We start from the raw sequence: 25,640 nt of genomic DNA on the forward strand, positions 1-25,640 counted from the left end.
CCTGATACCCCCAATGAATTTGTTTAGCCATCTATGCGTCTATTGGTCTACATCGAATACCTTGACAGTGTTCTTCCAAGCTGCCTCGCATATGTCCTCCACTTCTACTCCCTTAATGCCCGCTACAGCCTTGGCGACACGCTCAATCATGCAAGGCTCGTTCCGGCCCTTGATCATGGCGCCCTCCTCCCACTTCTCCTTCTTGACGACCTTGAAACGTTCGGGAACTTCGGGCTCCTTCTTTTGGTTCTTCCTCTTGCCCTGAGGCCCCTGAGCGAGTCCCGGCGTTGCAGCCCCGTCCGCGGTACCGTTGGTCTCGGGCTTCTTTTCAATCAGGTATTTGTAACCAAAATGGCTCGGCCGAATTTCGCACCACGGGCCGTCGGTCTCGATCATCATCCTGTCGAGCCCGATCTGCTTGACGACCTCGCAGTTCTCTTCGGTCTTGAAGCTACAGCCGTTGATGCCAATGTACAGGCCGAGGTCCATCAGCTCCCTAGCCTCCTCGAGGGTGCCAGTGAAGCTGTGGACGACGCCGCCCTTCTCGAGCTTCTCTAGCTTTTCGCCGAACTTCTCTTTGAGCAGACGGACGAAGTCCTCATGGGCAGCTCTCGAGTGCAGGAATAGAGGCAGTTGCGGCTTCGTCTCAAGAACGAGATCAAGCTGTACAGCAAAAGAGTGGAGCTGGATGCTCTTAGAGCAGTAGTGCAGACGGTCATAGTCGAGGCCGAACTCGCCAAAGGCGACGAGGCCGGACTTGGAGGCGATAGAGTCTTTGATGAGGTCACGGAGCTCGGCGATGATGGCCTCCGTCTTGGTGGGATCCGGCTCATGGTGGTCCGGGATGGGTTTGGATGGGTCCGGGTCAGTGTGCACGCCCTCGGCGGCTTCGTCAGAACTGCTGAATATGGCACTGCTACATGGGTGGATTCCAATCGTTGTGTAAACGACGCCGGCTACGGAAGGAGATTAGAAGTGTCCGGGCAGCCTATTGTCATGAGTGTGACTCACGATACTGCTTCGCAATGTCCAAGGCGTCTCTAGAGCTAGTGAAGTCGGAGCCAGTGACGATCAGCTTGGAGCACCCAACCTCCTTTGCTCTTGAGATGACACCGTCTAGGTCATCGGGATGACGCTGCTTGCCGTGATGCAGACCTCGAAAAATGGGATCGGCTAAATTGATGCCAATCTATTGGGTGATGGAGGTTATTACGCTGGAGTACAAGAATTCAAGTTGGTGGTGGCTACACACATCAATGTACCTAGGCTGGTACGCCGGCGTGGGTGACTCTGTGGAAGTTGCCATTGTGACTATGGAGGTTGATTGGAGAAAGGCCCTTCTGGGCAGGGACTGGATGAAAGTATGCGGCCGTGCTCTGATGAGACTAAGAGCTGGGACTCTCATGAGTTTCCTATGATAGTGATTCTGTCTTTGTAGTATGATCCATGGGAAGACGGGAAGAGGCTGGTTAATATAGCCGTGACGTCGTTTGGCCTCATCGTCAAACAGAGGCCATTTAATTGAATTTGGCCTCCCTCACGTGACACCGTGATGCAGCGACCGCTTCGCGAGGCCGGCGGGGGGGCAGCAAACAGTGGACGCGTAAAGTGCCTTCAGAAAAACCCATTTAAGTGCATCGCGTCACCTGAGGTGGGGGTAGGCTTTCAACGCGCGCACTCTCAGACATCAAATTTTCAATTAAAGATTCTGGATGCATTTCAAGCAAGACAATTACCTCGAGATGGAGTGATCTCATTTCTCGTTGCGACCGGCAACCCGCATCTGAGAAGGAGAATGGACAGACATAACATCCAAAGTGGAGTTTAGGCACTGGACTTTGTCAGAGTTGATTTCCAAGCCTGTCGCGAGATTAGTCAAGTGGTCGCAGCTGCAAGAGCCTGCCTGCCACCGTGAAGAGATGAGGTACCTTGCGTTGCAAAGAGCGTCAAGCGTGTTCCATTCATTGTTGGCTCGGGGATGCGAACGTGAACCGAGGGGCACGGGCGGAGATGCCTGGCATTCGAGGCCTCAAGTCCCTTTTTCCCAGCCAATCCGTTATTGATGCCTTGAACCTGCCCCCCGGGGCCCCTGTCCAGTCGCGCTAAAATCCATTTGGCGTCGGACGCGTTTCTACGCGAACCCAGCCTGCCATAAGTATCTGCAGCACCTCCTGGCAACTTTCTGCTCCTCTCTCTCCCCTCCTACACAACCCAAACACCAACAGCCACTCTTGACGCCTACTTCTTCTTGCACCAGATAACATTGTAATCTTTGGTGCTTCTAATACCCTCTTCTACAGATATCCTTTCGTATTCGTGCTCTAGAGTGGTCTACGTCTCACGCAAGACAATCCAACAAACCCCCTTTCCCACATTCTCACAGCCGTACTCAGGCACCATGTTTGTGAGAAAGCGCGGTATGATCAGCCCAGACGCGTAACGCGAAGATTCCAGAGGCTAATTGAACGTAGACGGGCGCCAGGAGCGCGTTCAGTTCGACAAGATCACTGCCAGAGTGTCGAGGCTATGTTATGGCCTGGACATGGACCATGTCGACCCGGTTGCCATCACCCAGAAGGTCATCTCCGGTGTCTATGGCGGTGTCACCACTGTGCAGCTTGATGACTTGGTAAGGATGGCTCCCTCTCATCTCACAGATCGATTGTTAACAGAGTCGCGAACAGGCCGCCGAGACTGCCGCCTACATGACCGTCACCCACCCCGACTACGCCATCCTCGCTGCTCGTATTGCAGTCTCCAACCTACACAAGCAGACCAAGAAGCAATGGTCTTCGGTTGTCAGCGACCTCTACTACTACGTCAACCCCAAGAACGGCAAGGCGTCGCCCATGATTGCCAAGGACACATACGACGCCGTCATGAGACACAAGGAGGAGCTTGACTCCGCCATCGTCTACGACCGCGACTTCAACTACCAATACTTCGGCTTCAAGACCTTGGAGAGATCATACCTCCTCAAGCTTGACGGCAAGATTGCCGAGAGACCCCAGCACATGATCATGCGTGTCGCTGTTGGCATCTGGGGTGACGACGTTGAGCGCGTCATCGAGACCTACAACCTGATGTCGAGCAAGTTCTTCACCCACGCCTCCCCCACACTCTTCAACGCTGGTACCCCTCAGGCCCAGCTGTCGTCTTGTTTCCTCGTCGACATGAAGGAGGACTCTATTGAGGGTATCTACGACACCCTCAAGACTTGCGCCATGATCTCCAAGATGGCCGGTGGCATTGGTCTCAACGTCCACCGCATCCGCGCCACTGGCTCTTACATTGCTGGCACCAACGGTACCTCCAACGGTGTCGTCCCCATGCTTCGTGTCTTCAACAACACTGCTCGCTACGTTGACCAGGGCGGCAACAAGCGCCCCGGTGCGTTCGCTATCTACCTTGAGCCTTGGCACGCCGACGTCTTTGACTTCTTGGACCTGCGCAAGAACCACGGCAAGGAGGAGGTTCGCGCCCGTGACCTTTTCCTCGCTCTCTGGATTCCTGATCTCTTCATGAAGAGAGTGGAGAAGAACGGAGACTGGACCCTCATGTGCCCGAACGAATGCCCCGGCCTGGCTGACTGCTACGGCGAGGAGTTCGAGGCCTTGTACGAGAAGTACGAGCAGATGGGCAAGGGTCGCAAGACCATGAAGGCCCAGAAGCTCTGGTATGCCATCCTCGAGGCTCAGACCGAGACCGGTAACCCCTTCATGCTTTACAAGGATGCTGCCAACCGCAAGAGCAACCAGAAGAACCTTGGTACCATTCGCAGCTCCAATCTCTGCACCGAGATCATCGAGTACTGCGCGCCCGATGAGGTCGCTGTCTGCAACTTGGCTTCGCTCGCCCTGCCCACCTTTGTTGACTACAACGAGGGTGTTTACGACTTCCAGAAGCTCCACGAGGTCACCCAGGTCGTTGTCCGCAACCTTAACAGAATCATCGACGTCAACCACTACCCTGTCCAGGAGGCCCGCAACAGCAACATGCGCCACCGCCCCATCGGTCTCGGCGTCCAAGGTCTTGCTGATGCCTTCCTGGCTCTCCGCATGCCCTTTGAGTCTCCTGAGGCTCGCGATCTCAACAAGAAGATCTTTGAGACTATCTACCACGCTGCCCTCACCATGTCGGTGCAGCTGGCCAAGGAGGAGGGCCCCTACCAGACGTACGAGGGCTCCCCTGTTTCTCAGGGCATCCTCCAGTATGACATGTGGAATGTCAAGCCCTCGGATCTTTGGGACTGGGACAGCCTGAAGGAGCAGATCAAGCAGCACGGTGTCCGCAACTCTCTGCTCGTTGCGCCCATGCCGACTGCCAGTACCTCGCAGATCTTGGGCAACAACGAGTGCTTTGAGCCCTACACCTCCAACATCTACCAGCGCCGTGTCTTGGCTGGCGAGTTCCAGGTCGTCAACCCTTGGCTCCTGAAGGACCTCGTCGACATGGGTCTGTGGTCCGATGCCATGAAGAACCGCATCATTGCCGAGAACGGTTCCATTCAGAACATCCCCAACATCCCTACCGAGGTCAAGGCCCTGTACAAGACTGTTTGGGAAATCTCTCAGCGTACTGTTGTGCAGATGGCTGCCGACCGTGGCGCCTTCATTGACCAGTCGCAGTCGCTCAACATTCACATGAAGGACCCGACCATGGGCAAGATCACCAGCATGCACTTCGCCGGCTGGAAGCTCGGTCTCAAGACGGGCATGTACTACCTGCGCACACAGGCTGCTGCTGCGCCCATTCAGTTCACCGTCGACCAGGAGGCGCTCAAGGTTACCGACGCCGCCGTTGGCAAGGTTCTCAAGAAGCGCGCGCCGCCCCCTGGTCACGTCGCTGCTCCAGTCGTGAACGTCCCCAGGCCCATGTACGCGAAGAAGGACTCTTCTGCGCAAGACAATGGCATTCCCACACCCAGCGTCACCCCCCCTCCCCCGCGAACTGCCCCTGCCCAGAAGCCTGACACCATGAAGGCCGATGTGGCTGAGGGTGACAGCCCGCGTGCTCTACCCACTGAGCCTGCGGAGAAGCTCAAGATCGAGGAGCTTCCTGTTGCCGGAAGCAAGACCCCTGATGCTGAGGACAAGACTGAAGACAGCAAGGAGCGTGAGATGGACATCTACTCTGAGGCTGTTCTTGCCTGTAAGTCATTATCAAAGCTACACATGGATCGAAACACTTGCTAACATCCCCAAAGGCAGCATTGAGAACCCCGAGTCCTGCGTCATGTGCAGTGGTTGAAGAGCATGAGCAATAGACATGATGGATTTGACGGCTGATGACACGCGTTGATGGCATATAAAGGGGTTTGGGGCATTTCACTACGGGATCACGTTGGTAATTTGTTGGGTTTGGGCTCACGGGTGGCATTGGTCATGGACACTATATCTGTATTTGTTTTGACGCACAGCGGTCTGTAGGGGCATACTGGCCCGCGGACTGGATTCTCGTGCTGTACATCTTGTATTGTCTGTGTGGGATATCCCGGCAACACACAGTCTGGCGTTGGGACGAAATCCTGGTCGGTCACCCGTCTTTAGCAGTAGTATAATCGGTTTGTTTTGATCAAACGGCTTCTCGTGGTGACTCGCCTGCTGAACTGGGGTGAGTGGCGACACTGCTTTGACGATTCGGAAGGCGTCCTGTTGCGAGGCCTCCTCGCCCTGTCATACCGGCGAAAGCAGCAACCAAGGCGAGACGGGTCGACGTTGGGCCTGGCCAAGCTTGTTGCGCGGAGACGACATCCTTCTTTCGCCCCCGCTTTTTCTTCAGTCTGGCTCTCTGCACGTTGCGCTACCTGCGCTAGCCTAGACACCGCATGCTGCGCGGGGCATGCCGGGTTGTGCCGATCGTGACAACATTAGGCTGGATACTCAGCTGGGCTAGGGCCCGACACAGTCGTCGGCCCAGCGATTGGAGGCCGCGCTTGAACAGGCTTCGCGGCCTGGAACCTTTGCCCAAACGATGTAGACCGCGCAAATTCATGCCTTGGCCGGTAGCAACAGGGCACCGTGGCCGGCCGGCCGACACAACACATCACTAACTACAGGTGTCACTCGCATCAAACCACATTTCTAGTTTACGTCAGTCGCGTCTACGGGTTCTCCTGCGTCGTAGTGTGCAGGAGATGATGATGGATTCAAGGTTGTTCAGCCAGATGGGTCAGTCAGTCTCTCGCCTCCGCACGGCCGGTGGAATGGGGCCGAAGACAAGACCCGTCACCGGCTGGTTTATTGGCTTTGAGATTGGAGACTGTTGCGTTCCCGCTTTCGGTGTCGCTGACCTGGCAGAGTGTGGGCGAGGCGCGACAGATCTGCGCAGAGTCTTTCCCGTGTTGCTTCGATTCACCGACAACCGAAAGTTCATCGTCGTCAATAGCGTCACCCGCCGACCTGTATTAGCCAAGCGGCAGGCCCCGTCCGTCCTCGCTCGCAGTGCAGATACAGAGTAGACCCGCCCGTCCCCTCGGCCCTTTCCTCTCGCCAATCCTTCTCCAGGTACAGGACCCCAGGGGTCCTCGAGCTGCCATGTCAACAACGCAATTTGCCAGTAATTACCCGGCCCCTCGTCTGGCTGCAACTCTGCAACTCTCGCAGTATCTCGTTCCCTTGGCATGTCGCAGTCGGGACATTGCTTGTTTGTTTCACACTCTCGTCGGTTGCTTTCGTTGTATCGCTTGGAGAGACAACACAGCTGTCGCACCTTCTCGGATGACACGAAAGGGGGCGGGGGGACGGGCGGCTATCTGCCTCCTATGTGACTCCAAGGGGAGAACACATTTGATGAGGTATGCGGATGGAAGCGCACGAAGGGACGGTCATTTGAAGGAGGAACGCGTCGATCGGCACATGGATTGTAAGTGGTTCACGCGTCGGCAGGGATGACACGTTCTACTCGATCTGTGTCGCACGCTCGCTTCCAGCATAGCAACAGTCCCGGTGGCAACAAGGGCTTAGGTGCGGTCGGTTAGTGATGCTTTGGTAAGAGCCAGAGGAGGAGGAGCAGAGTAAGAAGGGATGGGGTTCTAACGCTCTCCATCTTCTGGAGAAGCCGCGTTGCGTCGTTAGCATTTTTCCTTGATTTCTTTTTAGTTTTTTCTAGGAGGGGCAGTGGAGCGAGTGGCTGGTGTCGTGAATATCGTTAGTAAGGCAGGGCGCGATGTGGATGAGTTATGGTACTGGAGAGTCTACTACGTCAGAGTCTCCTCACATCGTGGCTCGTACAAGGGGCTGGATGAGCAATAGCGCGATGGAGACGTGTCCAGGACGGGTGTGACAGTCACCTTGTTGACAGACTATGATCCAACGATGGCCAACTTGGTCTGAATGCGATGTGCCTGAGCAAAAACATGTTGGCAGACTCATTCTGTTGTCTCAGAGCGCATGTCGCGAAATTGCTTCCCTTCCCCTGACTCTCAATATCACCTCCATTCAACGGTGGTTGGGTAAAGCAGAAATTTGCTTTTTTCTCCATGTGAGAGGCTAAATGCGCCGGCCTAGCGTTGGGGGTGGAAAAGGCTCAACTGGCTAGGGGCTGCCTTTAATTGCGGGACAGACCCTTGGCAAGCTGAGGACGGACCTTAGACCGACAAGATTCGACCTCTTGGAGGCCTTGGCGATAACCCGCCCCTGGCGTGGCCAAGGGAACAGCACAACGTTGGGCACACGAATGGCGGTGTTGCTGGGACGGGACCTGACGGATGTGCCGACACAGAACGAACGATGCAGAGCCTGGTGCCGGGGCTACTGCATAGGATGGCATAGATCTCCAGGTTCCATGCGCCGTCAATGTTCTAGAGGCAAATAGTATGTAATGCAATAAAGGGCATGTATTCCTCTAGTGTCCTCGTCCACACCTCGGGGCTTGGAATGATGTGTTCGTATGTCAGACCACGAGAGTCGATCCTCTCGATTCGAAGCAGGAACTTTGGACGCGCCAGCAGTCCCGGCTCACGGGAAGCGAGTGTGCTGTGGGAGAGGACGGACGGGGTTGGAATGTGGGAATTGACTTTTCGATTCCCAAGTAGCCCCCTTGTTGTCACCTTCCCGTCGTTTCCTTTTTGGCCAAGCCCGCCCAATCAAAAGTTATGGTCCAGGTATGGCGCGCCATGATGCCACAACAGACGGCTCCGGGGGGTCATTGACGAATCAGAGGCGGTCTCTTGCGTTGGATTGACCTCATCCCCCTTTGGTGCTGGGATAGCCACGCAGTTACGCTCCCCGCCCCCAACCTTGCCAGCTAGCACCTCGTTCCTTGATTCCAACCGCTTCTTCCCCTCCGCGGCCAAGCGGCACCTGCCTGCGATGATGGTCTTCTCTTACTTGCCATAACCTGTTGTGCATCTTGTAGTCGTCACTCTCTGGGCCAACTGCCGATTTCCGGCTTCCTGTTCCTAGGCCATAAGTTGCCATACGTGTTGAGGTTACACTAGCCATCACCACAATGCACTCAAATCAAGGCGGTCGCGATGGGAAAGCTACTACGGCTGCGTCCTCAAACTAAATGAACACCCAACGCAAACCTGAAGTTTTGGTGCCTCCTGGTGTGCCTCATGCTATCTCTGCATGCTGAAGCCCCGAAATTTGTTTCGATGATGTTCGTCACTTTGTCCCTGGTGCTTCTGGCTCCTAAAGCCTGATTGAGCGTTGCAATTACAATCGGACCTACAGTACCTGCTTCCCAGGGGTGCCAGAGGTGGGAGGTACGTAGGTTGGTTGACATGAATGGATTGGCAGCTGAGCATGGACGCGACATCTGCCCCAGTAGTGCGGTACCGTTATTCACTTGGTTTGCGATAAGGACGTGCAGCCTTCTGGTTGCCGGGGAGCACGGAGCTGTACATAGACAGTAGACGACTTCACTTCGCGTCTTCCCTCGACATAGCCCGCGCAGTCGCACATCCCCCAGCCTTCCCAAAAAGAAAATGTCCAGTAGCGTTGCAGTGGGGGAAAAGTTAAAGTGCGCCAGAGCCCAAGCCGGACGATACCACATGGCATCGCGTATGGTTGAGACTTTTTTGGAAGCTCGGATCAGAATTTTTGAAGCTGCATCTGGGAGCGGCATCTACGTAAGGTAGGAGCTGGCTGGGGTTGCATCAGACGACCACATCCTTGCCAGGATCGCATTGGATCCCGAAATTACCTAGGTCACACCTCTCATCTTACTCTGCGATCCAGCTCATGTTGAGCCGCGAGAGCAGGGCTTCGAGGCATTGCCCTGCGACGCCTTGACAAGAGCTAGTCGCTCCGTTGAGATAGATCGCGCAACTCTGGTCGCTTACGGTGAGGTATCAGCTGCCTATCGAGGGAAAGTGTAGTCGGTTGCTAGCTGAGCTGGCAGCCACCGGGCCGATGGCTCTCAGATCTCGGTGGCGGCTCTGAATCAAGATACAGCTTGGTGTTTGTGGCTGATGTCTAAAGTCCAATGTCTTGAGCAGGGTTTTCTGCTGGAGCCGTCGACGTGGAGCAACAAGCTTTGCATGGGGCCGAGAGCTGCGAACGTCAATCCGGCGCCATTTTGCTGCAGCACTAGACGAATCCCATGTCAAATACCCACACACTGGTAGACTGCCTTGGCTTCGGGTGGCTTGTCATTTGCTGGCTAGCGCCATGTCAACGTCAGGACAAGCGTGAGAGTCAATACCAGCTACGATTGGGGTCAAGCGAAAGAGGGCCACGACGGCGGCTTCTCCAGACTCCAGGTGGCTAGGCAAGGCAGTGAGTGCAAGGGTATCCAGCAACGCTCATCAATGGCAGATGTCAAGGTACTGACTGTAAGTGCTCCGCCCAGGATGCGCCAGCTGGCCAACCAGGCCGGACGGGCTCAGATCAACAGGGTAGCAAAAGTCGGTCGCAAAGTGGGAAGGAACGACACCGGGTTCGTACGCCGTGCTGCTTCCAGTCTGCAGTCGGACTGCCTGCTTTCCCATGTCTTCCACCCCAATTGACTTTAAAAACTGGAAGGCACCTCCGTCTTGTTAACCTGCTCCTTCCTTTCTTCCGCACTTAAATCAAGGTACTCTGCTCCACGTGACCATTTGTTTGGCGTGTTAGAATAAGAACTGTTTATATCAACCAGAGACACCCCGACTACCACCTCCTTCACATAACCCACACTTCTCCCATCGTCAACACCCTTTCGTCGCCGAGAATCACTTCAGAATACGCTTCCCGAAAATCTCCAGACGCAACCAAACACCCAATACATCAATACCAATCGTAGGTAAGTCGACATGTCATGGATGTCTCTATCACGAACTCCTTGGAATCAGTCTCGGCACTTGCACACTCCCTTTGCATTCTCACTCCCCTTTTCATAGCGTACCCGCTGGCTTGGCCTGGTTCTATTTCCGCAGTCGGATCTCCAGGCCAATGAAAACCAAGCCAGAAGGAGTACAGGAAAGTGCGCGTTCTTGTGCAATTTTGGGCTCGTCTCGTTCTTTCTCCGGTCACACTGCGCCTCCGCTCATTCGCGGCTTCCCAAATTGGTGTAACACCTACTTGCCTTCACAACCACCTATCCTCCACCACCTTTTTTCCTTTTCCCTTTTCCACCACCCGCAACAGTTCTTCTTTTCCCATTTCCACCTCACCACTCTCGTTCTTCAACATCTCCAACCTTTGCGCTTTCTCTTTCTCAAGCACAAACGCTCTTTGACGTCAGGTATTCCTACATCCTTGTCATCATCGCCTTTATGATCGCACTTATTCTACTTCTTGGTCGCGATATTCGGAATTTCTCTGACCGTTTCTTCTCACAGGTTCATATCGTCGACATCAGTTGTCACACTTCACTCACTCCAATCAGATTTACGGATTCACCCACCGACAATCATACACAATGAAGTCCGTCATCTACCTCAGTGTTGGCCTTTTGGCTGGTGTCATGGCCCAGGACAGCCTTGCTGGCTGTGGTGTAAGTACTATTTGCTTCCTTCATTTGGCCCCCAACTTGGGCGTTTCTGTTCCCCAGAAACGCCCATGATTAAACATCCGAGATCCTAACTCTCCTTCACAGAGTGGGTGCATCAAAGGTATGCAGGCCCTCGCCTCCGACCTTGGCTGCACCGCTGGTGACACTGCCTGCCTCTGCCGCAACGTTAACTTCACCTACGGCATTCGCGACTGCTCTTTAGAGTCTTGTCAGCAGGCTAGCGATGCTCAGCAGGCTGTTGCCGCTGGCGTCGACCTCTGCCGTCGTAAGTCATACTCCACATCTGCAGCTTGGTTCTCATCCACTAATACCCGACTCAGAGGCTGGTGTTGCTGTCCAGGTCAGCCCCGTTGTCACTGTCGTTCAGCCTACTGGCACCGCGACCGCCACTGCCTCCGTCTCTGGCGGAAGCTCGGTTGCGACCCCCAGCGCGGTCACCACCTCGACCTTCTCCACTGTCATCACCAGTGGTGGCTCTACCATCACCTCTGTTGGTGAGACCACCATCTTCGGTGTTGGTGGCGTCCCTGGTGCCTCCTCGGCCCCTGCCTCGGCTATCACCACCGCCCCGATTGTTAGCACCATCACCAGCGATGGCACTGTCATCACTTCCACCATTGGTTCGACCACCATCCTCTCTTCTCTGACTGGCTCCGACGCCTCCAGCGCCCTCTCTAGCCAGGCTAGCGATGCTTCTGAGGCTTCTACCGCCACTGCCACTGACTCTGCCACCGCGACTGTCACGGAGACCCAGAGCGAGACTGGCACCCAGACTCAGACTGGCGCGGCCACCAGTGCCTCCGAGAGCGGCAACGTAAGTTACATATGGCCCTGACATGACTTTCTATCGATTGAAACTGACATTTCTCGGTCTAGGCTGCCAAGCAGACTGCTGTCCCGATTGCTGGCTTCTTGGCCGCTGCTGGCCTAGCCGCCATGCTCATCTAAGCTTTCTGCTTGGATGACATGATCTTGCTTTTCTACACGCGTGTTGCGTCAAATACCCGCCTGGACCCATAATCTTGGTTTCGACGTCCCGATTCATTCTCACCTTTCCACCAATTCGAACCTGACACGGCACCGTCGTGATAGGCACATCTTAGGGAAATAGAATGGGCAGATGAGGCGTTAGGAACGTGGACAGATCGGAATTTTCCCCAGGGGTCCAACAGGCACACAATGAGTTTTCTGGCCGTCATTTTCAGGCGGCAACGAACGAAGGATTGATGATACGAATGGTTTTACATCAGGGACGTAATGACGGAACGGATGATATCCACAGGTTTTGCTAGCCATTACAGGCACATCACAGGCATTTGGCCGTAAAATGGTGGTAAAGGTAGTTGGGGACGTCTCGTCCATAAGTAGCAACACGTTTTCACCTTGCCTGATGGAGCACTTGCTCTCATATACCTTCGCCATGTCGTTATACCCCTGGCATGCACATCTCGATACCGAATCCATTTGTAAGAGAGTGGTACAATAGGCTGCAATGCCTCAAGGGTATCATGTTACATCTACACCACACTAGCTGCTGTTTATAAATAAGCCATCTTACGCCTGCTGCTTCTTGAGGAGAGCCAGCTTGGCAGCGAGGCTGGCCTTGACGTCTTCATCGCTCTCCGAGTCTGACCCAGAGCTACTCGTCGTACTATCGTCATCCTCCTCGCCCAAACTCTCTTCGGCAATGATCTGCTCGACGGCGGCGGCGAACCTATCGACGTCCTCGTCGGCCACATCGCTCTCGTCCCCTTCGCTCGGCAGCTCGCCCTCCTCGAGGTTGCGGCGAGCTCTCTTGCCCCCCTTACCGCTGCCCCTCTTGCCCGGCATTTGAGGTTCGCGTTTCCGCTTCTGCGTGAGGCGCACCGGCTTAGGTTCCTCCAGAAGGGAATCGGGCAGCACGGCGCCAGCCTCGACAACGTAGATCGTGGGGAACTCGAGCACCGTCATGTCACGCAGGGCGTCGCCAAGGGGCGCCGTTGCGTCGACGGCGTGGACGACCGTCTTGCCCGCCGCCGACGTCGCCGCCGACGTCGTGCCCGCAAGGTAGAACGCGTACCTGCTCTTCTGAGCCTCCTCCTCCTCCGTCGTGCCCGTGTAAGGGGCCACGCCGGTGTGAGGCGTCCAGGTGCCTCGTGCAGAGGTCTGCATGCAGAAGCGGCCCGGGTGCCAGGCGCCCGTCTCCGTGTCCTGGGCCGTGGCGAGGGACTGGCCCGGCTTGTGCTGATGTTTGCGGCGCTTTTTGTGACGGCTAGTGTTTGTGTTGGTGCCGTCCTGCGCCTCGTCGTCTCCATCGTCGTCGTCGTCACGCTGCTGGCGCTGCTGCTCCTTCCGCGCCTGCTCGTCGTGGAAGAATCTCTGCCCCGTGGCGAAGGCCTTGTACAGCGGTACATCGTCGAGCGCCTTGGCCAGTATTCTCGTCGTTTCCTTCCTGGCTTCGCCCCCTTGTTTCTGTTGCTCCGGTGTCCCGGTCTCGGTCTGGGATGGGACGAGCAGCCATTCGACCTGCCAGTTGATCCGGCCCGAAGCCTTGCTAAAGTTCGTACCGTTCTCCCTCTGCCTGACCATGCCCACCGGCGCGCGCCTCAGCAAGATGCCAAACCTGCTCAGCCTTTTCTTAAACGGCATCGACAAGAGCGCCTCCTGTCTCGCGTTGCCGCCGTCGCCCTTGAGCACCTCCGTCACGAGGACCCTCTTCTTGCGGCCATCCCGCCCGGTCTTCCACTGCACGCTGCGGACTTCGATGGGCCTCAGGTCCTCCGGACGCAGGAGCTGCCTCTCCTCGACGATCTCCTTTTCGGAGCGCTGCACGGCGCGCTCGATGCCCGAAAGGAAGTTGAAGTCGTGGTCGACGCCGGCGGCGGTCTTGAGCTTCGAGGGCGGGACGTAGGCCGTCGCGTCGCGGATGCCGTTGCACGAGGACCACGCCTTGTGACGCTTCGTGCAGGCGAGGGAGCAGGTGCGGATCGTGCAGCGCGGGCACTTGTATCGGGGGGTTCGATGTGGCAGATTGCGCACAGGCTGGTGAGGATGGGGTCGGCCATGGCCGCTTCGTGTGAGGTTTGCTTCGAGAGGAAAGTGGGATATATAAGAATGATTATATCGGGGTAATGTACTGGTATGGTTTGATAAGGTTGAAGAAACTAATATACAAAATAATTGGTCGTCGAGTACGCTGTGTTGGAGGATGCGATGTTGGTGTAGACCAGGATGTAGATCGCGGGAACTTTTTCTGTTATCGCTGGCTTATCGGTGACGGGCGACCAGGATGTTCGTTCCCACTAGGGCGAAACTTTTTCCCGACCCCGTTTAACGACAGAGTCCCCCAGCGTCACTCCTGGCTGCAACTTGCACCAAATAAGCATCCCCTGACGCAGCCCAAGGGATATCCAATCGCCAATGGTCTAATCGTCCTTTCATATGTCTATGGTGCTATAACTGATTGAAATTGAGTTTGTGAATGCCCAGTTTGATACGGTAGCTTTTTGGTAAAGACTAATATACCTAACCTGCCAGGAGCAACTGTTAGTCACTTACCACACAATGCTCCTATGTTGTAGCCCAGCAGTATGTCTCCAGGCCGACGTGCGCCTAGCTGGCTGTTCCATTGGGATCTCCGCCTCATAATTCTGGATGGGAGAGAGTTTCCATTGCCGGAAACGGTGCTGTTGTCTACGGGAAAGGTGCGATAGCGGTATCAAGTTGTCAGGATAAATCACCAGACACATGTATGGATTCATCTCCGTCGACATGCCTGCCCATGTCACCACCACCTCTACCCCTTGACTCCACCTTCCTTTTCTACATGCTTCATGCAATATCATTTTCACAACCATTCTTCGTCCCTTTGTTTTCCACCCGTACGCGTACAGTGTCCCTTTGATACCAACAGATACCCTCTTGGTCTAATTGATTCATCGTCATATAAGTCCAGGAATAAACCTCTTCGTCGATGAGTGCCATTTAACCCACTCCGCCCCAAATGCAGCTCTTAACATATTCTCCTCATCCTTCACCCGCATCAACAATCTTCTTATGATACCAAAGGTTACAACACAGCAGCATGTGAGTCCCCAACCGTTCAGGCGAGAGTGCAGACTGCCGGAAAGCCAACAACCAAGTACACCATCCCAGCGAAGGAAAACAGCCAGGTAACTCACTAGTACAATGACTTGTCCTACATAGCCTGGGTGCTGAATGTAATAATAGATCCCGGTTGTCGTAAGCCTACTAGGAGGCCCAAGGCGGAAGGTGAAGTCGCCCCTCAGGTGCATAAAGGCGAGGAGGCGAAGAGGTGCTCCGACACAGATGATGAGGAAAAGACAGACCGATGTATAGGCGTTCCATCTGAAAAGTTTGTCATTGAGATTGTTGAAGGTTTGGCAGATGAAGCTGGTGTCGGGAACCTTGAGCGCCACGAGAGCATGGGCAACCCCTAGGGTTACGGCGACCATACGTCGAACTAGTGCTGCAGCGGGACTGGCATAAAGACCGAGTCGGTCATTTTTCCATCTGCCCCGTGGAGTGTCGTTCGGTGCTTTAGAACAGAGGGCTGTGAGGATACTGGCTAAGAGAACCACCAATGAGAATGATAGATTTTGCCAAAAAGCCATTGCGGTTTTGCACTATCGTACAGTATCTCGAGACAAGTTTCCTTTTTCTTGTTTTTATGTGATGCACAGCGCAGAAAAGCAACGAGATGGGTGAAGAGCCTCGCAGCGTTTTAAAGAGTTGCTGTATCGAACTATGGACCGGCATTCGGAGATCTGAATGCCGATTGCGTCCGGCATTTTGATCGACGAAAGCCGACCATTTACTTACTGGCCACTACCATCCACACTCTCATCACTCTCATCACTTTCAGACTTGCCATCCCAGTCTCTTCTTACATTTTCATCTCCTATTGTGTCTCCGCTTCCCCGGCCATTTTTTTCATCGCCGTCTTTCGTGGCGGTTTTAAGGGTAGCTCGTTCGGCAATTAACGGCTGAAGCTCCCCTCACCAAATGCAGCCTCACACTCGGCATGCTCCGTATGTAACAGCCTGCAGTCATTGCTCCCGGTCAAAATCCCGCTGCGTCTCAACCAACCCCGGAGACCCATGCCAAAGGTGAATAGGCTCTTGACACCCTCTCAGTTCACCTACTCACTCGTGCAGATGCCAACGCCTTGGCAAAGATTGCGTTTCTCCAGGCAACAGCAGGAAGCGAAGATTGAGGGCTGCAGGCTCTTCCGCCAGAAACGATCAACTTGAAGCCAAGATAGATGGACTGGTCTCCCTACTTACCTCCAACAGTCATCAGCCCGCTGCTACATTCACACCTATCTCTGCGCCGCAAGCCTTGAGCGCATCGTTGCACTCTAGTAATGATGAGTTACACTGCTTCAATGCCACCGTTTCCTTGTCAGTTAACGAACAGGATATCATCAAAGACTTTTCCCAACAGAAGCAGCCACATCTTCCCTTTTTGAAGCTGCGACAAGAGGATCCCGTCAATTTGCTGCGTGAAACGAAACCATTTTTATGGCTCTGTATCGTCGCGGTTTCAGTGAAACCTACCATCCGCCAACAAGAGCTAAACGCCAAGATACGGGCCATTGTAGCACAGCGCATTGTAGTTGAGCTCGAAAGAAGCGTTGAACTGCTACAGGGGCTCCTGGTTTGCATTGCATGGTGGGTGAAATCCGAAATACCGTTCCAGACTTTGGTTACACAAGCTCATATACACATAGGGGCAACTTTCAAGTTGACAGAAAACCATTCTTGACTCTGTTCACGCAACTGGTCAATACATTAGTCTTTGACCTAGCCTTAAACCAGGCACCACAGGCAGCCTCCGAAAGTGTCCCTGAACTGACATTGCACCGGCCTTGGCTATCGGATACCAGGACAGCCGAGGAACAGCGGGCTCTGCTGGCAGGTTATTTCTTGAACTCAGTGTAAGTTTCATTGCCTATAAAATATACACACCTGATATCTACTGACTTTGTCAAAGCGTATCATCCTACCTACGCCGAATAGATAGGCTGACCTGGACTCCTTTCATGAGTCAATGTCTTGACGACCTTTCAACCAGAAAAAACATTGACGAGGATCTTGTTCTTGTGACTATAGTCAAAGTCAGAAGAATTCTTGAAAAAGCATATTACTCGCCAGCAAAGGGTCAAGAGCTGGAAAGTGCTCTAGTGCGAGGAATCCCAATTGGCTTTGTCGCTGGTATACTGCAAAATGAACTGGATACGGTCACCAAGTCAATCTCAAATCTCCCCGAGAACAACAGTGAGTAACCATGTTGATTCCTAGGCTATGAGCTCGCGAATGACTAAAGACGTACAGCAATTCTCTGCCACATTCACTACGCATCATTTGCCATCAGCGAGTTTGCCATTTCTAAATCAAAAGAGGCCGCACCTACAGAAAGTATGGCCGCACTGAAAGATTTGTACACATGTTGCGGTGCTCTCGAGTCATTCTTCCAGAGACTGTTTCTATACCATCCAAGTCAATATATTGGCTTCACCTTGGCTTCCATATATCAGCTCATGCACTCAACCCTTTCGCTCCGCAAACTTATCGCCCACTTCACGACAACGTTCTACAATCTAGAGCAGTATAGCAGCCTAAAGTCTCACTACGAACGAGTCATACTCAACTTGAGAGAGGCAGCATTGACAGTTTGCCAGCAACAAGACGAGCCGGCAGCCCTCTTCACCAGGCTTGCTAACATGCTCGAGGATTCTAAAATTGACGAGGATTCAACGTTGAGCGAGCATCACGGAAGGAACCCTACCACAGACTTATTGAGTGAGGATGCGGCATTTGATAACGAGCTGTTCGAATTATTGGGTCCTTTTGGATACTCCATATAAACCTCCTGATACCAGAATTAGAAGTCAAAGATGACCCGGAGCGGTGGTTTCGACTACGTGTGCGGCCTCATCCGCACGAGCGCAGACGGGGGCATTCTCTTCGGAGACCCCAGAGCATCAAGGACAAGACTCTTGTCGAGGACTTTTGCTGTCAACAGCCTCATGGGTAAACAGGCTGGACGGAGCACACACATATCCGCACGTCGCGACAGACACAACTGGCGAAACGGCATCAGTTGAGCCGAGAGCTCTCTCGTCGCTGGGCTCAAGACACCTCTTGGCTCCGCGCAGCAGCACTTAAACCTGTTAAAACAACCCGAATCCATGTTATGAGGAAGGATGAACTGTACATGTTAATAGCGAGTACACGGTTGGCACGTTGAACCAGATAATGAGTGTAGTGAGGCGAAGCCTTGCCATTGCATAGTGCTGTTGAATGGTATCTAAGTTTTGAAATGTGAAAGATCTTTCACATACGACCATACCCATTGGAAAACTCGGGATCCCGTCCGCTCTCCCATAGATAAGCCAATGAGGGCCGGATTAGTAGTTGGGTCGGTGACGACCAGCGAATACCTGGTGTTGTATGTTTTTTCTGTGTTTTTGCTCGCGCATGTGGAATGTAGGCCTCAATCCGGCGGTAAGGATCGCTATGGTTATGGTGTTTGTAAGTTTCTCAACATGGTGGTTGCACAGTATGTACCTCATAGCAACTGGCTTGAAAACATCGAAGGTTGTTCGCTAACAGGCGTGTAGATGGTCAGGAGAGATTGAGGCCATCGTGGGATTTATCAAGGCCCTTTTCTTTCGCGGCCTCATGTTGGCTGCCTTCATCTCTCCTACTACGTTTTTGGGATCATCGTCGTTGGTGCTCGGGCTCCTCAAACTCTCGATCTCGGGCGTCCTGCTGGCGCTCATCAATTTTATGTCTGGGCTGTCCTGCGGGAATGTGTTCCTCCACCCGTCCAGCCGCACGCTGTATAATCTTGCTCAGAATGTGTACAATGTGAGCGAGGTCTGGATTGCCGCGGCAGCAACGTGAAGCGTCACGAAGCGGCATTGAAGAGATAATGCGATAACTGAGGAAAATATTATAGCAATTGACGAGCAGAAACAGATGACAGGCAAAATATGGCATGGGAGAAGATAGTCTGAGTAAGATTGACGTTGCCTCTAGGTGACGGCAACGTTGTGAGAGACTATATACTCCTACGGCACGTGTGACAGCACGTAAAAGCAGTCAGGATGGGTTTCCGGCGTGAGACAAGTGCCCCTTCTTGAAGAAGCGATCTTTTGCCATCGGCAAGTTTGCTATTTTGAAATCACGAGAAGTCGCACCTATAGATATGGTGACTACACTAAAAGCTTTGTACAAATGTTGTATTGTTTTTGAGTTATTCTTCTAAAGACTATTAATACCCTATTCAAGTTAGTACAACTACTAGCTTTACTTTAGCTTTTATGTATTAGCTTATGCACTTAACTCTCTTCATAAACTTTTTACTTACCGTTGGTCTCACAGGTGGTGATACTCGTACGAGTGGTAGCAACGGTTATGTCAAGTGATATTGCTTGTTGGTCGTATTGTTGAGATATGGAGGTGGAAATTCTAACTGCGTAGCCAGCGGCAAGGTGAACTGGGATATGCCCCTCTTTGTGGCTGAGTGGCTGACCGGCCTGTGCCTTCCCATACTCCTGTTGCCTCCGATTGCCCTTGTTCCAACACTTACTTTATAATCATATTTTAGAATTCAAAGCTGTAGCAGCCGGGCTGACAATGACTGCGTCTGAATGTAACCAATTGAGCCACAAGCCCAAAATTTCTGCCAGTGCTTGCACGCTTGCAGGCGCTGCTGTCAACATTTTTTTACCTAGGTAAGAGGTCTACGCTCGCCTAGGCGCATTTGGTCCAGCGGAAGTGTCCTGTGACAACATAAACCTCTTGGTGCCAAAAATACAAGTCACGAAAATGACACTGGGCGGAGGCTCGACTAGGTACGCGGCGTCATTGTCACGAGCGTTTTTAAACCTGTCGTTTCCATAATAGTATTATGTTCTTAATAATCAAATAATCAAATGCAATCCTGTTCCGACATTCGACTACCAGCATATGAAGAAGACACTTGTATCAGGCCAAGTCCACGATGGGCAGTCCGTCCCGAGTTAATAAATGAGAATCGACTGTGTCAAACTAAGTTTGTGCAGCGTGGAAACCTCATAGATGGTGAGCTTCGCGTGCAAACCTCTTGTCAAAGTCAATACCTAGATCCTCAAGAACCCTCTTTGCTACGGGCCGACCGCCACCCCAGACCCCGCCGCCAGGATGCATAAAGGGCCCAGCAAGATACAGACCCTCGACTCCGGGCACCCGATACTGAGCTAAGGCAGGTGTTGGTCGGTTGATTCCCATCTGGTCAGCTGCCATGGATAGGCCGCAGATGTCGCCGCGTTGGAAGCTTGGACTGTCGGATTGGTGGTCAGGTGGCGTGACAACGTGATAAGAGCGGATGATATCTGGAGTGAAATTGTCGAGGTACTTGGAAAAGTAGGCAAATACTTTCTGCGCCCAGTCATCTTTAAGCTTGTCCCAAGCATTCCAGCCTCCCTCTGCTGGCTCCGCTTTGCACATGACGACACAGTGCAGCAACGATTTCCCCGGAGGACAGCGTGTGGGATCGGCTGAGCTAACACACGAAGCTCCGATCATAATGTTGGCAGGGAGGAAACCCTTAGCCATCTCATCGTAACTTTGAAGTAGGTCCTTGAGGTTTCCGGGGCAGCAGGTGTTCATGACTGCTTTATCGGCGATGGGTCCAGCCTTGAATTTCAACGGGCGATCGAGGGCTGCATGTATGGCGAAAAGACTGAACTCGGAGACGCGTGTATCGATAGCCGAGTTTGTAATGGATTGGTCCAATCCATCGACCAGTTGAGCAAGGTTATGCGGATGGATCTGTCCTATGACGGCCTCCTTCGCTCTCAGCTCCCCGAAACGAGTACGGACTCCAACCGCACGCCCACCCTCCGTGACCACTTTGACTACTTCAGTTTCAAGCTTGATCTCGCCTCCATGGTCTTTAATACAACGAATGACGGAATTGGTAAACGCAGAACCGGCTCCCTCGGGCACGCATAAGCCATATATGTCCAAGAGACCAAAGGCGAGATACACCATCAACCCAGTGCCCTTAGTCTGAGGATGAGCCAGTTGGATCTCAGTAACAAATCGCAAAAGTGCAACTTGCAAAATCTCGTTCTTAAAAAATCTCTGGATCAGTTCCAACGAAGAGCCGGCAGAGCCAATTGCGATCTCCTCGGCAAGCGGACTGCTCGCGATCTCAGCAGAAATGTCGCGAGGCGGTTCAAACATGGACGGCATCAGAAGCTCCGTGATCTGGCGGCTCAATCCAACGAATTTGTTGTAGGACTCGGCGTCTTGTGTTGAGAACTGTTTGATGGCCTCAATTGTACGATGACGCTCCCGGTAAATGGGAAGGACCCTGTCCTGCATGACAATGGCGTAGCATGGATCCAGTTGCAAGTATTTTAGACCATAGCGGGATTGTAGGCCTAACTCGTCGTTCGTTATCATCGGGTTGGCGAGAATCATTTGATGAATGGCACTGTGACGCTCGCTGATGAATCCAGGCTCGGCCATGTGTAGGCTAGCAACGCCGCCGCCTGGGTAGGAAGCGCGCTCTAAGACAAGAACTTTTTTACCGGCGGCAGCGAGGTATGCGGCTGCTGTCAAGCCATTGTGTCCCGAGCCAATGACGATGATGTCCCAGCTCTTGCGTTGGGTTTCAGACGTCAGCCTGCCCAGTTTTGTAAAATCTGGATTCATGATTGACGTTCGGTGGTGTGTTTGGTAATTCCAGAAAATGCAAAGACGGTTGTTGGAAACCAATCTTATATAGAGCCAGAAGGACTCAGCAAAAACCTGTAATCATTGTGTGAAATGAAAAAGCTCCGAAATCGTAGCCGAATTCAATACCGAGTAATGGACCCTTCCCATGACGGACTGTCAAGTTAGGCGGGGGAGTGTTCCATCCCAGCTTCAGCAACATGTTCAATAGGGCCCACCACTGGGGCTGTAACCTGGTGTGAGCGGCATCGGGAATTAACAACGGCCCGCCTTCATATCCTCCTCTTCTGATGTCGTTCATCACTGAACTTCGGCCCCATGAAATCCTGTTCCGCAGCGCTTTGGTACGTACAGATAGCTCTCTTGCGAGTGAGTATAAAGCTGAGCCCCGCCCCCGCATTGCCCGAAATAACCTTAGCTCGCTCCGATATGTTCTTCGTTCGATTACCCCACACACTCCGACCCAACAACGTTGCATATTGCCTTTTTCCATTTTAGTGTCTTTTTTTGGGAGAGAAGAGACTGACGCCGCAGAGTTGTGATCTTGCCAACATACGTTTTGGAAGGGCAAGGTTGCAGGCATGATTGTCAAATGTGACGTTTGTAACGCCGAGTTTCGTCGTTCCGAACACCTCAGCCGTCACATCCTTCGTCATATCGGCGTACGGCCTTTTTCATGTGCGATATGTGGCGCTGACTTTTCCCGAAGGTGGGTTCCGCAGAAACCTTCAAGGGATCTTTACCATGCACAGAACAAGGAATAGCGTTAGCTAGTCAATAACGCTTCCCAACATGCTTAATGTTCCTCAGCATGGCGCCATAACTCGTGCTTACCGCTTACTAGGGACTCGCTGCAACGTCACATGCAGAGCCACGAAGAAGCTTCATCGGAGGCAAACGACTCGAACTCTTCAAAGAGGACACGCAGATCTTGCGTATCGAGGGCATGTCGCGATTGCGCACGTTCAAAGCAGAAATGTGATGGACGGACACCCTGCGCTAGATGCAAGACACGGCAGCGGAACTGCGTGTATGTTTCCAAAAACCAACGGAGAGACAAGAATTTTAGTGAAGGTGTGGCTTGGAATGTCGATCAAGCAACGGATGTCCATGTTACGCCAGAATCTACTGGTACACATGTCCATTCGTCAAGCTTCAGTGACATCGAAGATGTGAGTAAGATGTCTCTTGCAGAGTTCTCAGGACGTCTAAAATCTCCCGTACCACATACTCCCCCTATACTTCGTCGATGTGTAATGAAGATAGATTCAAATGCTGACATACTATAATTGCTCCAGCTCTTGGAACACCAAGGTCACTTCACAAGTACTGTGCCGTCAGGATGCGATGGCCAGCCTCTTAATCCTGACGGCTATCATAGTTGCCTAGGGTTTACAAGTCATCTCGGACCTCAAGCTTTCGAAGCGTCAGACTCACTGCTTTATAATCCAACCCAATGGTGTTTTCCAACCTCCGACAACCACAACTGGTTGAATGGCGCGGTCAGTGATGACGTTTGGAACGGTGTAACACAGATTGGTGACACTTTCGATACTGTACAATGGTCCAGAAGAGAAAGCGACAGCTTTCAGGAGCGGCTTCCGGACTCTTTGTTACAAACGAAAGCACGATTAGAAGCGCCAGACATTGCCACCAATCTCCAGGATGCTGCGACTGACGTGGATCAGGGAGTGTCTTCCACGGAGGTTGCAACACCACTACTGTCAGATGAGGCCCCGAGGCCCAATTTCACAAACCATTCTGAACTATCAGCTACTTTCCAAGATGCGCTGAGAAAACCCGCAGCACTTGGAAGAGACTGTGGGAACAATGCGGCCAGTGAGGTAGCCAGAAGCAGACGGCAAGCCCTTTTTGTCACAGATGATCTTGAGGGGCTCTCCTATATTCCACGATCCTCTTTCCTAGGAAAAGACCCTAGCAATAATCCCGATGCTTGGCGTCTCGAGGACTATGAGCATGTCCCGAATTTGAACACAGATGTCTACGGCTTCATCAGTACGCAATTTGCCAAGTTGAACACTGGCAACTCCTTCTATCTACCCTTTACAGACCAACCATTTCCCTCTTTTGAGGCCACAAACGCCTTTATACAATCCTATTTCGAGCATTATCATCCTGTTTTCCCGCTGCTTCATCAAGCTAGCTTTGACCCCAAGCACTCAAATTGGGTCTTAGTCATTGCCGTTGCGGCGGCAGGATGTGGGTTTTCTGTGCTTGGCACGACAAGAACAAGTTTTATACTTCAAGAGCTGCTACGCCGTTCAATCAATCTCTACGTAAGTGAGCACTCTCAGTTAGCATTACTGCTAGAAGTAACAGGCAGGCAGCAAAATCTCAACTGACTAGCATTTTAGCTCGAGCTGGAAACCGAGCCAGATCTCAAGTCCGAACTAAGTATTGCTCAAGCTATTTTGCTTAGTCAAATTGGCTTGATGTTCTCAGGCAATATGTCGTTTTCTGAACACGCACAGAAGAGCATGTCTTTGTTGGCTACATTTTGCAGAAAAGCCAACTATTTCATAGAGTGTCCACCAGTCGACCATTTATCTCCCACAAGACGAAATGATTGGTCAAAATGGATCTACACAGAATGCAAACGGCGCCTCGTTCATCTATCCTGGGTGCGTAACGCGGGCTTTTTTTTTTCTTTCCAAGTGTCAACTCTTGTGGCCTCAAGCGATGGCATTCTATGTCCCAAATGCTCGACCGTGATGCATTGGACGATCATCGTGAACATCTTGACAGAACTTACGTTGACCAATTTATCCTCCAGCTATTTGACAGCCAAATTTGCGCTTTTTTCGACTTGCCTCCTACAATACCGACTGATCTTCTCCGACTACCCATGCCATCCGTTGATTCACTTTGGATGGCACAATCACCTGAGGAGTGGAATGAAGAGCTTTCAGAACTTTCAAGTGCGTCGTTGCGCATTCTACCTGCTTTGGATACCCTTTGGATTTTCTAACGTAGATAAGACCTTGGCAAGCAGAGATCCCTCCGAGAAGAGGTCAATAGCTTTTATAGGACACAAAAGCTTCCGGAAGCAACTAGCGAACTCAACAAAATCCTCCTCACTCTAGCAGTGTATCGCGACACTGGGAGCGGATGGGACACCGTTTCTTACCTGAATCTTTTACGAAACGATAAATGCCAAAATCACCCGGAAAACCCACTTGGCTGGGTCGCCTTGCAGCACAATCATCTTCTGAGCCTCCTAACCCACTTGTCTTTACGGGATCTCATGGCATTCTCGGGCTGGCGGGTCAGTAGTCATGAACATAAGGCAGCATGCCTGAGGCTGGCTTCATGGCTCGCGCAGAATCCGAGAAAGGCTCGTTTGATCATCTACCACGGCGCTCAACTCTTCAGCTCGATACGGGATCATCCCACCCAAGGGCATCATGAAGCAAACAGTTTTTTGGTTGCAACTCTCGGAATATGGGCATCTACAGCAGTCAGAATAGGCGATGTTTGCTCGAACCCCGGTTTGGAGCCAGGTCGAACTGCAACCCCCCACTCCCCAACGAAAGCAGTGATTTCAGTGACTATTCCGCAGAAAACCTACGAAGTAGGAGAACTATAAGACTCGACAAGCCAGTCCCTATTGACCAACTAGAGCCATGGATCTCAGGGGCTTCGGTCTATCGGCCATACCTCAGTGGAGTTGGTGAACTCACGAGCCAGGATGTGTGCGGTCATCTGCTGAAAGAGAGTATGCGTGTTCTCTCTTCTCAATCAGGTTGGTCTATTGGCTTGGCTATCAGCGTGGTCCTGCGGGCGCATTGGACAACAAAACACAAAGGACAGGAGTCGAACCTGTCTCATAGTGACCATGTTTCTCGTCGCAACATCCCTACCACACACCCCACTCAACGGCCAAATGAGGAGCAATGATAGATCCAAGACAATAAAATATGGTCTTCCAAGTGAATTTATGGCTAT

General features: G+C 52.6%; 5 protein-coding genes and 1 non-coding gene across 6 annotated transcripts; 4 read left to right on the forward strand and 2 right to left on the reverse strand.

Moving 5' to 3' along the window:
• Positions 1-39: 39 nt before the first annotated feature.
• On the reverse strand, positions 40-1,306 carry ColSpa_10078 (deoxyribonuclease Tat-D; the record flags this gene model as incomplete). The annotated part of the gene is made up of 3 exons (XM_049276290.1): positions 40-956; positions 1,012-1,189; positions 1,253-1,306. The coding sequence occupies 3 exons, from the start codon at positions 1,304-1,306 to the stop codon at positions 40-42; spliced, it is 1,149 nt and encodes a 382-aa protein (XP_049132247.1).
• Positions 1,307-2,398: 1,092 nt separating this feature from the next.
• On the forward strand, positions 2,399-5,250 carry ColSpa_10079 (ribonucleoside-diphosphate reductase small chain; the record flags this gene model as incomplete). Its single annotated transcript, XM_049276291.1, has 4 exons — positions 2,399-2,417; positions 2,472-2,629; positions 2,673-5,151; positions 5,207-5,250. The coding sequence occupies 4 exons, from the start codon at positions 2,399-2,401 to the stop codon at positions 5,248-5,250; spliced, it is 2,700 nt and encodes an 899-aa protein (XP_049132248.1).
• Positions 5,251-10,848: 5,598 nt separating this feature from the next.
• ColSpa_10080 (GPI-anchored CFEM domain protein ARB_01545) lies at positions 10,849-11,889 on the forward strand (the record flags this gene model as incomplete). The annotated part of the gene is made up of 4 exons (XM_049276292.1): positions 10,849-10,923; positions 11,050-11,206; positions 11,262-11,755; positions 11,818-11,889. The coding sequence occupies 4 exons, from the start codon at positions 10,849-10,851 to the stop codon at positions 11,887-11,889; spliced, it is 798 nt and encodes a 265-aa protein (XP_049132249.1).
• Positions 11,890-18,282: 6,393 nt separating this feature from the next.
• On the forward strand, positions 18,283-18,398 carry ColSpa_rRNA_039. The gene has a single exon (XR_007414270.1). It is a non-coding gene; the product is annotated as a 5S ribosomal RNA (ribosomal RNA).
• Positions 18,399-18,490: 92 nt separating this feature from the next.
• On the forward strand, positions 18,491-18,851 carry ColSpa_10081 (uncharacterized protein; the record flags this gene model as incomplete). The annotated part of the gene is made up of 2 exons (XM_049276293.1): positions 18,491-18,504; positions 18,566-18,851. The coding sequence occupies 2 exons, from the start codon at positions 18,491-18,493 to the stop codon at positions 18,849-18,851; spliced, it is 300 nt and encodes a 99-aa protein (XP_049132250.1).
• A 1,173-nt stretch (positions 18,852-20,024) lies between these two features.
• Positions 20,025-21,653, reverse strand: ColSpa_10082 (pyridoxal 5'-phosphate synthase subunit pyroA; the record flags this gene model as incomplete). Its single annotated transcript, XM_049276294.1, has 1 exon — positions 20,025-21,653. The coding sequence occupies one exon, from the start codon at positions 21,651-21,653 to the stop codon at positions 20,025-20,027; it is 1,629 nt and encodes a 542-aa protein (XP_049132251.1).
• Between the last annotated feature and the right edge of the window lie 3,987 nt (positions 21,654-25,640).

Source organism: Colletotrichum spaethianum (genome assembly GCF_022836535.1).
Source record: "Colletotrichum spaethianum MAFF 239500 DNA, contig33, whole genome shotgun sequence".
NCBI classification, from domain to species: domain Eukaryota; kingdom Fungi; phylum Ascomycota; class Sordariomycetes; order Glomerellales; family Glomerellaceae; genus Colletotrichum; species Colletotrichum spaethianum.